The sequence below is a fragment of the Haemaphysalis longicornis genome, unplaced genomic scaffold (assembly GCF_048455015.1).
Source record: "Haemaphysalis longicornis isolate Haplotype H1 unplaced genomic scaffold, Haemaphysalis longicornis Haplotype H1 scaffold_49, whole genome shotgun sequence".
NCBI classification, from domain to species: Eukaryota; Metazoa; Arthropoda; class Arachnida; order Ixodida; family Ixodidae; genus Haemaphysalis; species Haemaphysalis longicornis.
In genome coordinates, this window is record NW_027526384.1 from 1,755,634 (window position 1) to 1,767,814 (window position 12,181).

The following is a 12,181-nucleotide window of genomic DNA, read 5'->3' on the forward strand; positions in this document are numbered from 1 at the left end:
CACCAACATTCAAAGCATTACAAGTTTCGTTCAAACACTCCCTTCTCTTTAAAACATGTGCGGGTGTCAATCACAATCCTTTACAGTCCCGTGCATGTTGACCAGTAGGTTCAGATCAGACCCGCTTTCCTTTCAAGCGCTCCGCACACATGCAAGGCACCCAAACACATGAACCTCTCTAGCAACCCATACACGAACACTTAGATTACAAGACAAGGAAAGACATGGGCCCCCAGTGCAATAAGGGCGGGGAAGATGAACAGTGTCTTAAGTTCCAGTCAATCAAAGCAGCTCATCGCTTTTAACTTGACTGAGTGTTGAATCCTTAGCTTCCTTTTTTCTCATGGTAACCACTCAGAAACTCTCTAGACCTGCTCATGCACGTTTAAAAATGCAAGTTATGACCGTTCACGGTATGCAAAACCAAAATCGGAGTGCTCATACTTTTCCATTTCAGTGCATTACAATGCAGTGCCCACTATTGTTTTGCACGTCGAGCTGTCTTACAAGTTTCAGTAAGGAACAGTTGTGATCAGGATGGCGGCTTGTTGTTACATAACAAGTTGTGTTTCTTTAGCTTGGTTGCTACGCGACGTGGGTTCAAAAAGCCAGGCCATGCAACTAGCTCACAAGGGTATGGACTGCGGCGTGTTGATATCCCTCCAAATGACTACAAAGGGAACAGCATTTACCTTTCATTCTATGCTTAGTTTGTCATCACATAGTTCTGTTCCGAACTTTCTGTGAAACTTGAACCTTTTCATACACCACCTTTCTAATTTGGCGCATGGCTGTCAAACGTAATGCCTTCAGGAACCGACGAGAGATATGAATCTATGTATCTCTGCACCTGCAACTAAAATCCGTTCTAAGCAAACAATGACCGTATCATGACTTGCCTTCAACCACAAGTGAAAATAAAATCAACAAGTGCGCAGGCAATGTATATACCCCACTCTTTTCCCAGAAAAACGTTGCCAGTTGGTTGACTGCTCTGCATTAGACTGCAGCATTCCTTTACCTAGATGTTTTTCAAGGTCATGATTCTCTTGCTGGGATGCTGAAAGCTCTAGATTTGACAGCACTGCGCCAAACTAGTTAAACACGGGGCAACTTTCGCTCCACTACGTTCAGCTCCAAAGGCTGCGTAGTTGCGGGCACTCGGGCGGAAGAAAAAGGTGAACTCTGGAAGGAACAGGAAGGAGAACACACAGTTCACCCCAGATACCCACCCTGCTAGCATACTACGCCCCCCACCCTTCCCTTTAGGACAGTGGCTTCTTTTCCTCCGAGATGGGGCTCGTCGTGGGTGTTGCAGACACAGACGTGTTGCTGGGATGGCTGTTCAGTGCATCCTCAAAGCTGTTGACGCTGCTGCTTCGAGAGGACACCTTCGACTGGAAGCGGATAGGGCGTTTTTTTTCCAGGAGGATAAAAAGAAAGAAATGTGGGGGCATGGGGTAAAGGGAGGGGGAAAAGCCAGTTTAGGGGAAAAAAATTAACCAGACCTTTCACACTGTGTAGCTTGACATTCACAGTTCACGGGGAAGATGGTTTGCAGTGAATAAAAAGAGCAACTCCAAGGCACCTAAGCACTTTTACGAGCTTTCAACATCAAAGCATTGACGTTCAACCCCTGCGTTTTTCACACCACTATGTACACCCCACAACAAAATACACCCGGAAAAGTACACCCGGCACCATCTGACGTTGCAGTTCTAGTGCTGAGACACCGATGTGTGCATGCCCATCCTACCACGCTCGCTACTCAGTGTTTTCCATCACTTCAAGCGGCAAAGCTGATCACATTCAGCGTTTGGCACTAGGGGTCACTTCGCTTGTTTTGGTTTCTTCACAACCAAGTTTGGTTTCTTGTTTTTGGCAAGAAATGCAACGACACTATGGAATATACGTGGCCCAAGTTTGTTAACGACAGACAAGATACGTTATCTGTAAGATCGGAGCAGAACGAGCAGCCCACATGGGACTAGACTTGAGCACAGTAGCCCCTGGTGCAAAACGCTGAATGTGATCCGCTTTGCCACTTGAAATGAAGGAAAGGACAGGGTAGCAAGTGTCAAAAGTTCACGCGTACATCGATGTCTCGACACCACAAGTGCAGCGTCAGATGGCGAGGCGATGTATTTTGTCACGTGCCCGTGTGGCAACTGGACAGTGAAAGTTGTCCATTCTCGCGTGTCCCGGCCTATTTTGCCACCAGGTGTACTCCCTATGTCAAAATTTTCTAGGCCGATCCTAAGCCTTCTCGACCACAAAGAATTCAAAGATTCAGCTTTACCTTTAGATGTGACAAAAATATTTTAAGGCAGTAAGAAAGAAAGGAGTTTTCTTTAGCTTTCCTGCATGAAAACTTTCAGCCTCACTCAGGACATAAGCATGTACATTGATTTTTTCGCGTCCTGCATGTTTCCAGCTTGGCTCACAAAATTTCGACAGACTCCAGCTTGGCCCACAAAATTCCGACAAAGACTGTACATTCTGCACAGACCCTACCACATTGATGCACATCACCCGAATGAGCACCTAAATACGGTCCTCCCAGTCCTCACTAATATCATTCCTCCTCTCCTAATTGGGAAAAAAGAACCACAGCCTCTGCAGCATACGATAATAATTCTATGTCACCTGCTCCTCAAAAGTCTAAGGAGAAGCAACACAGACGCCGGTGTTTTTGTTCTATGGGCCCCTTGATGCATTCAAATTAAAACTCAATCCTTCATGTGTTATGAGGAAAAAATTTCTGCACAGAGACCAAATTTGCTGTTGTGCCGATTCTTATTTACGACTAACCCTCAGGTTGTACGCGGCGTGCATTATTTCTTTTGGAGAAGTACGCAAGGTCGAGTAAGTTTGAGAGAAAAATTTGACATCCGCCTGAAATGCAGCTGCACGGCTAGAAAGGTTGAGCTGATATACATGTCTGAGAAAGCTGCATAGCTTTCTTCTGTAGCCATACGGCTGAATTTCAGGTGAACAACAAATTTTCCTCGGATAATTTCTTCTTGCAAAGCATTTACAGCTACAGTTTGACTAGAGTCCAACCATTCGGCACAGAAAAGGGCAATTTAGTGAGCTATTCTTGTCACACATGTTCATGTAACTGAAAGTACAAGGGAATGCCATCAATGAAGACTGGAGACACACCTTGAAAAGCGTGCGAAAGACTGCAGCACCGTGGCTCCATTACCCACAGGTGATGGCATAATTGGGTGGTTGGTATATTTGGGTGGTGATACGAGCGTTAGTTGGCCTGTTGACTGAATGTGTGGATGGCGGCTTCTGTAGCACCAAAACAGCTCCTATACTACCAATGGCTGTGGCACATTTATGGTGTTAATAAATGTTAATAAAGATTAATAAAACGAAGGAGCATGCATTGCTAGGCAACTCTTGGGTGGACAGTGCAACAATGACTTTGCGAACTTCTTGCTATGTTGTCATTCTTTATATTGTGCACTCAACTTGGCTGACTAGCAGATTGTGAATGTAGCCCTTCCATATTAGATTCCTGTTAAGAGGATGTATTGCAACGTAGCATGGGCCCACTAGCATTTCATGCACCATATCGTGCAATACTCAGAGTTCTTCGGCAAAGACAGCAAAACAAGCTCCTCCAGTTCGGTACAAGTAGCCTGTTTTGTTTTCATTGCACAGTAGACTACCACTACAATCAACACAACTGAAAAAGTGGTGTTCCAATCCACTGTATGTTTGGTTGTATAAACTGCTATATCTAATTGAATGGTCCTACAGTGAAGAGTACTGACAAGTTTGCTTTCGTTGTTACGTTACCAATCTTAAATGAATGGAGAAACTTAAAGCTGTATACGTGCCACTGCAAGGGGCATTTTATTATTTCATGATATGAAATTCTGCGGTAGTCTCGTGATTGTAATCCGTTCTTCTGTTGTGCCAAAGTTTCCGTCGGAGAGATAGATGCCTGGTGTGAAATATTCGCGTCGCTATGGTTGCAGTAGCTTCAGCTGGTGGTTGTTTTGTCTGCAGCAAGCACCTCTCTTTTTGCTCCTCGCAAGGCATTTTTGCGCTCTCTCACACCTTCTTGTAAGACTTACTTCTGTGGACGACTATGTTTCACAGCTGTTGCTGAGGTATGCGCTTCAGACTCCATCGCAGCAGAGATGACACAGATACAGAAACATGCCCAGTGGTGCAGCTTTGTCCACTCATTACAACCATTGTGATCCTTTTACCATTTCATCGTTTTCTTCTCTTTCACTTTGACCACAGGCTTGGCCAATTGCCACAGCTAGCCCTACATATATGCTATTAGCATAAACATGCTTTGCCACTTTGTAATTAGCAGGCTCAAATTATTCCTGTGGGCCTCACTACATGTCTGTAATAGACATTGCCAAGTCAAAGGCAACGACGCCTTCTCTAGGTTTACCTTTGGTTAGCTCGAGCCAAGGATGGCTGTAGAGTAGGTAATGCAGACCGGACTTACATGTCGTAAGCCCGGAGTTCAAAACCCAGGCCCGAATTTTCCCAATTTTTAAAACTCCTGTCCTCTTTGCACCTCAGCCATTTTCGCAACCATCACTCAGTTCCGCCAAATGCTAGATTTTTGCGCAATGCAACTTTCAGTGCTTTCGCATTATAGCTAATTGGTCACCTGCAATGAAAAGGTTTGAAAGAGATGGAATTTGCGTTCCCTTTAAGAGGCCTTTGCAACCGCCTTTGCAAGGTTTCAGGAAAATCCTGGGCATAGGTTCCCCAAGATCACAAAATGGAGCATTGTTCAACTGTTTTGTTACTGCGCCTATTCAAAATTTTTCAGTCTGAATGATAAGTTAGAAGCCCCGTTTCATAGCATTAAAGCTAAAGCACTTGCACGGCTTTATCAATGTGTCACGGCAGACAAAAGTTTACAAGACAGGTAGTGAAAGCCCAGAATTAAATTAATATTCATTTTCGAGCTGGCTGGTAGCAAGGTATCTCAGTGCACACGTAAACCTTTTCCCCCAGATGAAGGGTTTATGCACACAAAAACACATTGGCCATCAGGCTAATGCTAATTCAACTACTGATTTCAACTACCCGTTGCACATCTCGTAATCTTCCATCCACATCCAGGAAGTTGCTTATCTAAGCTTAGAGGAGCAGAGAATGGTAGAGACGTTCCTAGCATGCATCTTCGCACACAGCTGAGCCCTAGGCACATGCACAACTCAGAAGGATTTTCAAACACAGGACAAGCAACACACGGGTGAAGGCTTTATTAACAAAGCATAAAGAAAAAGAAGAGACGAGGGAAGTAAACCGGGCAGCAGACACGGAAAAAAAAGTGATCTCAGCCTCGGCAAAATACAAAACGCGTGGCTGCCACGCCTGCGAAGTCATTCAGCCACGGTACAAGGTCTGCGAATGTTTTTGTAGGAACTCAGGTGGACTAAACACTGCCAAATCATAAGTACACACACAAGCAGCGGCCTGCAGGCGCTTTTAAGCTACTGAATGGGCGACAGCTAGACTTCAAGAACGGTGGGCCCCGAGCTTCCTACGAAAACAAGCTACATGCTTTGGCTCAAGAGATCGACTCCTGCAAGGAAAGAAAGCACAAGAGCAGCATTACACCTAGCTGGGAAGAAAACGCAGGGCACAGGCACAAGCGTTACACAGCGCAGTGCGACCTCAGCGCCGGATTTGCACCTACCTTCACGTTGGTGTAGACCGATCCAACCTTCTCCTCGACTGACTTGAACGCAGTGGAATTTCTGCGGGGATAAAAAAGCACCGCACAAAATTACTCCGCGATTCGTTGGGGAAAATGTCACGAAATTGCACTTCACTGCAACAGAGTCATTTTAAAAGAGAGAACATTCTACATAATATACTTACGGGGCAACATCTTAAACTGTACGTAACAAAAGCAAGGTAGCAAATTTACACGGAAAGAGCAGACACTAACTTCTCCCGTTTAAGGTGCTATAATCACGGTAACATCAGCTTGTTAATGTTCAGATCGTAGGAGACATTTTACAAATACCTACTGCAATAAAATCCAGTTTATTATCGACCTCTGTTAATTTCACTCCTCATTCAACTTTGTCAAAATATACAAGCAAGAATCCACCCACTGCCACGAAAGTAGATCCGATTTTTCTGTTCTAAAAACAAGTGCTGAGCGAGAATTTCCACATACATCTGTCGCATTTACACATCACATTCCTACTTTAATGGTTTCTTATCTTTGTTTTAGCAAAATGCTTAGGCAAGCTCAGACAATATCATTTCACCCTTCACGATTTGCAACATCATAAATCGTGTTATAAAAAAAAACTAAGGGATGGCAACAACCCTTTTTCATGCTTCTGGCATTTTCAAAGTTAATAAGAAACTGCTGCTGCAGCAAGTGTTATGCCAGCATTCAATCTCACCCTTCATTATTTGCAACGTCATTAATTGTGTTAATTTCAGCACGAGTTTTACTATGTAATGATTCTTCCATTCATGGAGCCCTTCACTTCAATGCAATGCTGAAACAAAGGATATTGGTGCTCTCGTGACATGGCAGTAATATTTCAAGACCAAGACACAAAGGAACCCTATAGCCTATTCCTAGCAATAAACACATTTACGTTCTTTCGTTATGCCGCATTGAAGTAACTTGAGATTTTGTAGCACCGCAAGGGTCGAATGTAGAAGTAAACTAGAGTACACAGCTGCAATTAAATTGTCTCCTTTCTGGTAAATTCAGTGCAGCCCATTAACCTGCATACATCATTCTAAAGAAAACTTCCATTTTGTTGCTCATACAACATTCAGATTTTCATTTCTCTACAATTGCTGCCACATACAGAATGCTCCATAACATGTGTCCTCTGCAGGTCCCAACCCTGGTGGCCTCTCTGATTTCTACTCTGTACCGCAGCCTTGCAGCAACAATGCCCCACCCCTGCCCTGGCTTCACCGACTTCCAAAACGCCCCAATATTTGCATGCAGCAGTCCTTAAACTTCAGTTAACCTTCCACTAAGAGGACCTCAATAGAAAAAGCTTACAAATGCTCCGCAGTCAAGGACAGTCTCCTTTAAAAATTCTGCGTCCTCTCATCTTTTCAACCTCGTGGTCAAGGGAGCAACAGTGTTCACCTGGCATACACACTAGAGAATCGCTTGTCTGAAATTGTGAGGGGTGAGACTGCCTAACAGCCCTGATGCTGCACGATATCCCATCACCACCAGCCTGATTCTGTCTGCTGCAGGACAAAGGCCTGTCTTGCTCTCCCAGCCTTACAACCACTCCAATTCTGCACCAATTCCCCCTTAATCTTACCCCCGAAATTTTGTGTCCACGCGTTACACATTGCCAGTGCAGATCCACTAGATTGTGCGTGTTCTACATGAGCCTGTTCCCAAATGCTACTTGTCCAAGACTGTACATTTCAAATATTACTACGGTGGTTGGATGCTGTGTTCCAGAGTGGGAACACGCTGGAGTGGTTCAGGGCAACTAACACAGTAGGAAGAGCGGCCCTCAAGGAAGTCAAATACGCTTTTCAGCACAGCTCTGAGTTATATAATAAAACACTTTATGGTATACTATAAAATTCCGAGCAAGCGCCCCCCTGCAGTCAAGGGCACCGGCACAGAGGGGGGAGGGGGGCGATATCCCAGAAAGACACTAAAATTTAAGATGGCGGCGACAAGGATCTCCCGCCAGGAAGATTAAAAAAAAACAATACACATGCTTTTAAGATTTTGCCAAAGAAGGTTGGTCACTGCCTTTGAAACCATCTAAAGACTCCTCTGAGTAAGTTCCAAAGAAAAGTCCCCAGAATTCCACTTGAAGTTCGCCCCTGTCTCCTGGTGCCCTGGCTCCAACATCTGCCAGTAAACGATGCAAGTCGCCTTCCTCCGCCATTCAGTGCACTGGTTATGCCACAGCCCCTGACAGACTGTGCCACAGTACTCAGATACAGCTACGGGCCTCAGCAACCAATTCGAACACATGCTGCCACGAAAAGAGACTGACACCGCCAAGAGTAAAACAAGAAATGGCATGTAGAGATCGGGCTATTGGGCGGCTAACCACGGCTGGATTGAATTGGATTATAGACTGGCCGTGGCATACCGGTGTTGCCTGGGGGCACTTTCCCAGAATGGCGGGAAAATTTGAAATTAGCAGAGGATTTAGAGGGGACCCTTGCACAGGTAAGCGCTCCTTCCGAATTTTATGGTATGCACTTATGCACAAACAGGCTTTTCTCACCACCCCATTATTGTTGCCTTGACATATTTTCAATTGAAGGGGAGCAAGCCCACTTCATGACCCGGTTGACCCTCCTTAATTTCTGCCACCCTTGACCTTCAGTTCCTGCTGGCCGAGCGATAGGGTGGCTGGATCGCTCTCGACAAGCCAACTGTGACAGATTGTTTAAGCTTCACAGACTCAAGTCGATATTGGTGCTCTCGTGACATGGCAGTAATATTTCAAGACCAAGACACAAAGGAACCCTATAGCCTATTCCTAGCAATAAACACATTTACGTTCTTTCGTTATGCCGCATTGAAGTAACTTGAGATTTTGTAGCACCGCAAGGGTCGAATGTAGAAGTAAACTAGAGTACACAGCTGCAATTAAATTGTCTCCTTTCTGGTAAATTCAGTGCAGCCCATTAACCTGCATACATCATTCTAAAGAAAACTTCCATTTTGTTGCTCATACAACATTCAGATTTTCATTTCTCTACAATTGCTGCCACATACAGAATGCTCCATAACATGTGTCCTCTGCAGGTCCCAACCCTGGTGGCCTCTCTGATTTCTACTCTGTACCGCAGCCTTGCAGCAACAATGCCCCACCCCTGCCCTGGCTTCACCGACTTCCAAAACGCCCCAATATTTGCATGCAGCAGTCCTTAAACTTCAGTTAACCTTCCACTAAGAGGACCTCAATAGAAAAAGCTTACAAATGCTCCGCAGTCAAGGACAGTCTCCTTTAAAAATTCTGCGTCCTCTCATCTTTTCAACCTCGTGGTCAAGGGAGCAACAGTGTTCACCTGGCATACACACTAGAGAATCGCTTGTCTGAAATTGTGAGGGGTGAGACTGCCTAACAGCCCTGATGCTGCACGATATCCCATCACCACCAGCCTGATTCTGTCTGCTGCAGGACAAAGGCCTGTCTTGCTCTCCCAGCCTTACAACCACTCCAATTCTGCACCAATTCCCCCTTAATCTTACCCCCGAAATTTTGTGTCCACGCGTTACACATTGCCAGTGCAGATCCACTAGATTGTGCGTGTTCTACATGAGCCTGTTCCCAAATGCTACTTGTCCAAGACTGTACATTTCAAATATTACTACGGTGGTTGGATGCTGTGTTCCAGAGTGGGAACACGCTGGAGTGGTTCAGGGCAACTAACACAGTAGGAAGAGCGGCCCTCAAGGAAGTCAAATACGCTTTTCAGCACAGCTCTGAGTTATATAATAAAACACTTTATGGTATACCATAAAATTCCGAGCAAGCGCCCCCCTGCAGTCAAGGGCACCGGCACAGAGGGGGGAGGGGGGCGATATCCCAGAAAGACACTAAAATTTAAGATGGCGGCGACAAGGATCTCCCGCCAGGAAGATTAAAAAAAAAACAATACACATGCTTTTAAGATTTTGCCAAAGAAGGTTGGTCACTGCCTTTGAAACCATCTAAAGACTCCTCTGAGTAAGTTCCAAAGAAAAGTCCCCAGAATTCCACTTGAAGTTCGCCCCTGTCTCCTGGTGCCCTGGCTCCAACATCTGCCAGTAAACGATGCAAGTCGCCTTCCTCCGCCATTCAGTGCACTGGTTATGCCACAGCCCCTGACAGACTGTGCCACAGTACTCAGATACAGCTACGGGCCTCAGCAACCAATTCGAACACATGCTGCCACGAAAAGAGACTGACACCGCCAAGAGTAAAACAAGAAATGGCATGTAGAGATCGGGCTATTGGGCGGCTAACCACGGCTGGATTGAATTGGATTATAGACTGGCCGTGGCATACCGGTGTTGCCTGGGGGCACTTTCCCAGAATGGCGGGAAAATTTGAAATTAGCAGAGGATTTAGAGGGGACCCTTGCACAGGTAAGCGCTCCTTCCGAATTTTATGGTATGCACTTATGCACAAACAGGCTTTTCTCACCACCCCATTATTGTTGCCTTGACATATTTTCAATTGAAGGGGAGCAAGCCCACTTCATGACCCGGTTGACCCTCCTTAATTTCTGCCACCCTTGACCTTCAGTTCCTGCTGGCCGAGCGATAGGGTGGCTGGATCGCTCTCGACAAGCCAACTGTGACAGATTGTTTAAGCTTGACAGACTCAAGTCGAGTGCGCACGCAAGACTTAAGCGCTCACTGCTGGCACACCACAAAAAAAAAATCTTTATTTAAGAAGATGAGAACCCTCAAAAAAAAAAGTTCAGCAACAACCCAAAGAAATGCGTCAACCTGGCAAAAGAGCTAGGTGCAGCCCCGTCCAACATGGCTGGGAAGTGGGACGTCTTGAGGAATTCCCAGCACTTTTGTTTAAATTCGAAGGTTGTGAAGACAGATAACACATCAGCAAACGACAACGTTCCGACCGTCAGGATCAGGACCCCTGAAGACGGTAGAAGCAAATTCACTTGAATCTGACAGCGACGGTGGAGACAACCGGTGTGAAAACTCTTCGACAGCGGACGGCCCCAATGCTGTGATCTGCCCCACTACACTGCAAGTGCTGGTTGCGTGAGTGATAAGTTGTTGCATGGTTTTCATGCATTGCAAACAAGGTTTTGCAGTGACACTAAAAGCAAAAAAGGGCCACATTACAAACCTCTTGAGCTGAAACAGTTGCAGCTGAATACTGAAATTTCTGCTCGCTCTCATGTTCAAATTGGCTTATTTAGGATCACACCAATTTGGGACGATACGACATTTTGCATGCTCCCAAGGAATTTAAATAGTCAAGATTCTCCCTTAGCTGACCTCCCAAAAACTGAAGAACAGTACTCAACATTACCGAACTTTAGCATTCCGTGTGCCCTGTGTCTTCTGTGCTTACTGTGAAACGACTGCGCCTGCATGCGCGGGCATGGTGAGGGCAAGCCCGCAGAACTTATCCACCTTACCGGAATGAATGTGTAAGTGCCCAGGTTGGGTCCCGGTAAGCAAACTCTCTATTGCTAAAGGAACCACTGAATGTTCAGGGATTGCAGCAATGATTGGGACAAGTTTGTTATCCCAAAAACGAGTTGTTTGGCCTCTACCCAAGAATTGTTAATGTGCCGAGATGGCACTAAGCATTTACGACTTACCACTACTCCCAAAATGTAAAGTTAGATTTCAATGCCACTTCGTGGCTGGTGCCCTGTCTAAGAGTTCTGGCCAGTAACCTCAGTGGAGGCTATTTTTCTTTGCTATTCACAAACTCAACAACCCTTCACAAATGTTTGCCAGCATTGGGAAGCTGCAGTTATTACGAAAAGAAAGTGTTGGTGGGGTTGGTGACCAGCATGATTGTTGCCCTTGCGAAACATTCAACTACAGGATTGACGAGAAGAGGGTGACACACACTGCCACAACAGCAACACGTTCAACGCTAACGAAACAAGGAGAGGGACAAAAATGATGCAGACACAGGGAGGCGATGTCCTCATGAGACAGCGCTGCTCTGCTTCCTGCACTAGAAGCCACCATGCAGTGACTCGTCTATGGCACTAGTTGCACTGAATACCTTGATTATCTGGTTGTCTTGCTCCTAAAGCTGGTCTCCACAACCTTCACTTGGTTACAGCAAAGTGCACTATGAGCTGCGGCAAGAATGCCTGTTAGTGTTCTCGACAGAATAGAGTGTTTCGTGTGACTGACGATGCAGCTAGCTATAAACTGACTCCAAACCTCCGAACAATTATTGCGTACACTGTATTCAACATAACAAAAAGCTCGTAGAAATCTAAAAACCCGTTCCATTAAAAAAAAACAAACAATTTTTCCCCCCTCCAGCCAATGCCTCCCTTTTGGACAACATGCCGATACAGCCACTTGCACGCAACAGCAGGAGTCAGCCGTATGAAATAGCTGTACGACTGTCTCAGGCTCTCTTTCAATACATTTAAAGTTTTGGTGTGAGGGTCACCTTCTGTACACCAGGGTCATTTGCTCATGCTCTCATATCTC

At 45.5% G+C, this 12,181-nt stretch overlaps 1 protein-coding gene across 1 annotated transcript in view; it reads right to left on the reverse strand.

The window, feature by feature from the left end:
• Nucleotides 1-642: 642 nt before the first annotated feature.
• LOC144137732 (uncharacterized) overlaps nt 643-12,181 on the reverse strand; it is a 28,478-nt gene continuing 16,939 nt past the window's right edge. Inside the window, exons 3-4 of the mRNA XM_077669676.1 lie at nt 5,696-5,756; nt 643-1,397 (exon numbers count right to left, since the gene is read on the reverse strand). Of these exons, the coding sequence (XP_077525802.1) occupies nt 1,266-1,397; nt 5,696-5,756 (193 nt within the window). The 3' untranslated portion in view covers nt 643-1,265. The remainder of the gene's footprint in view (nt 1,398-5,695; nt 5,757-12,181) is intronic.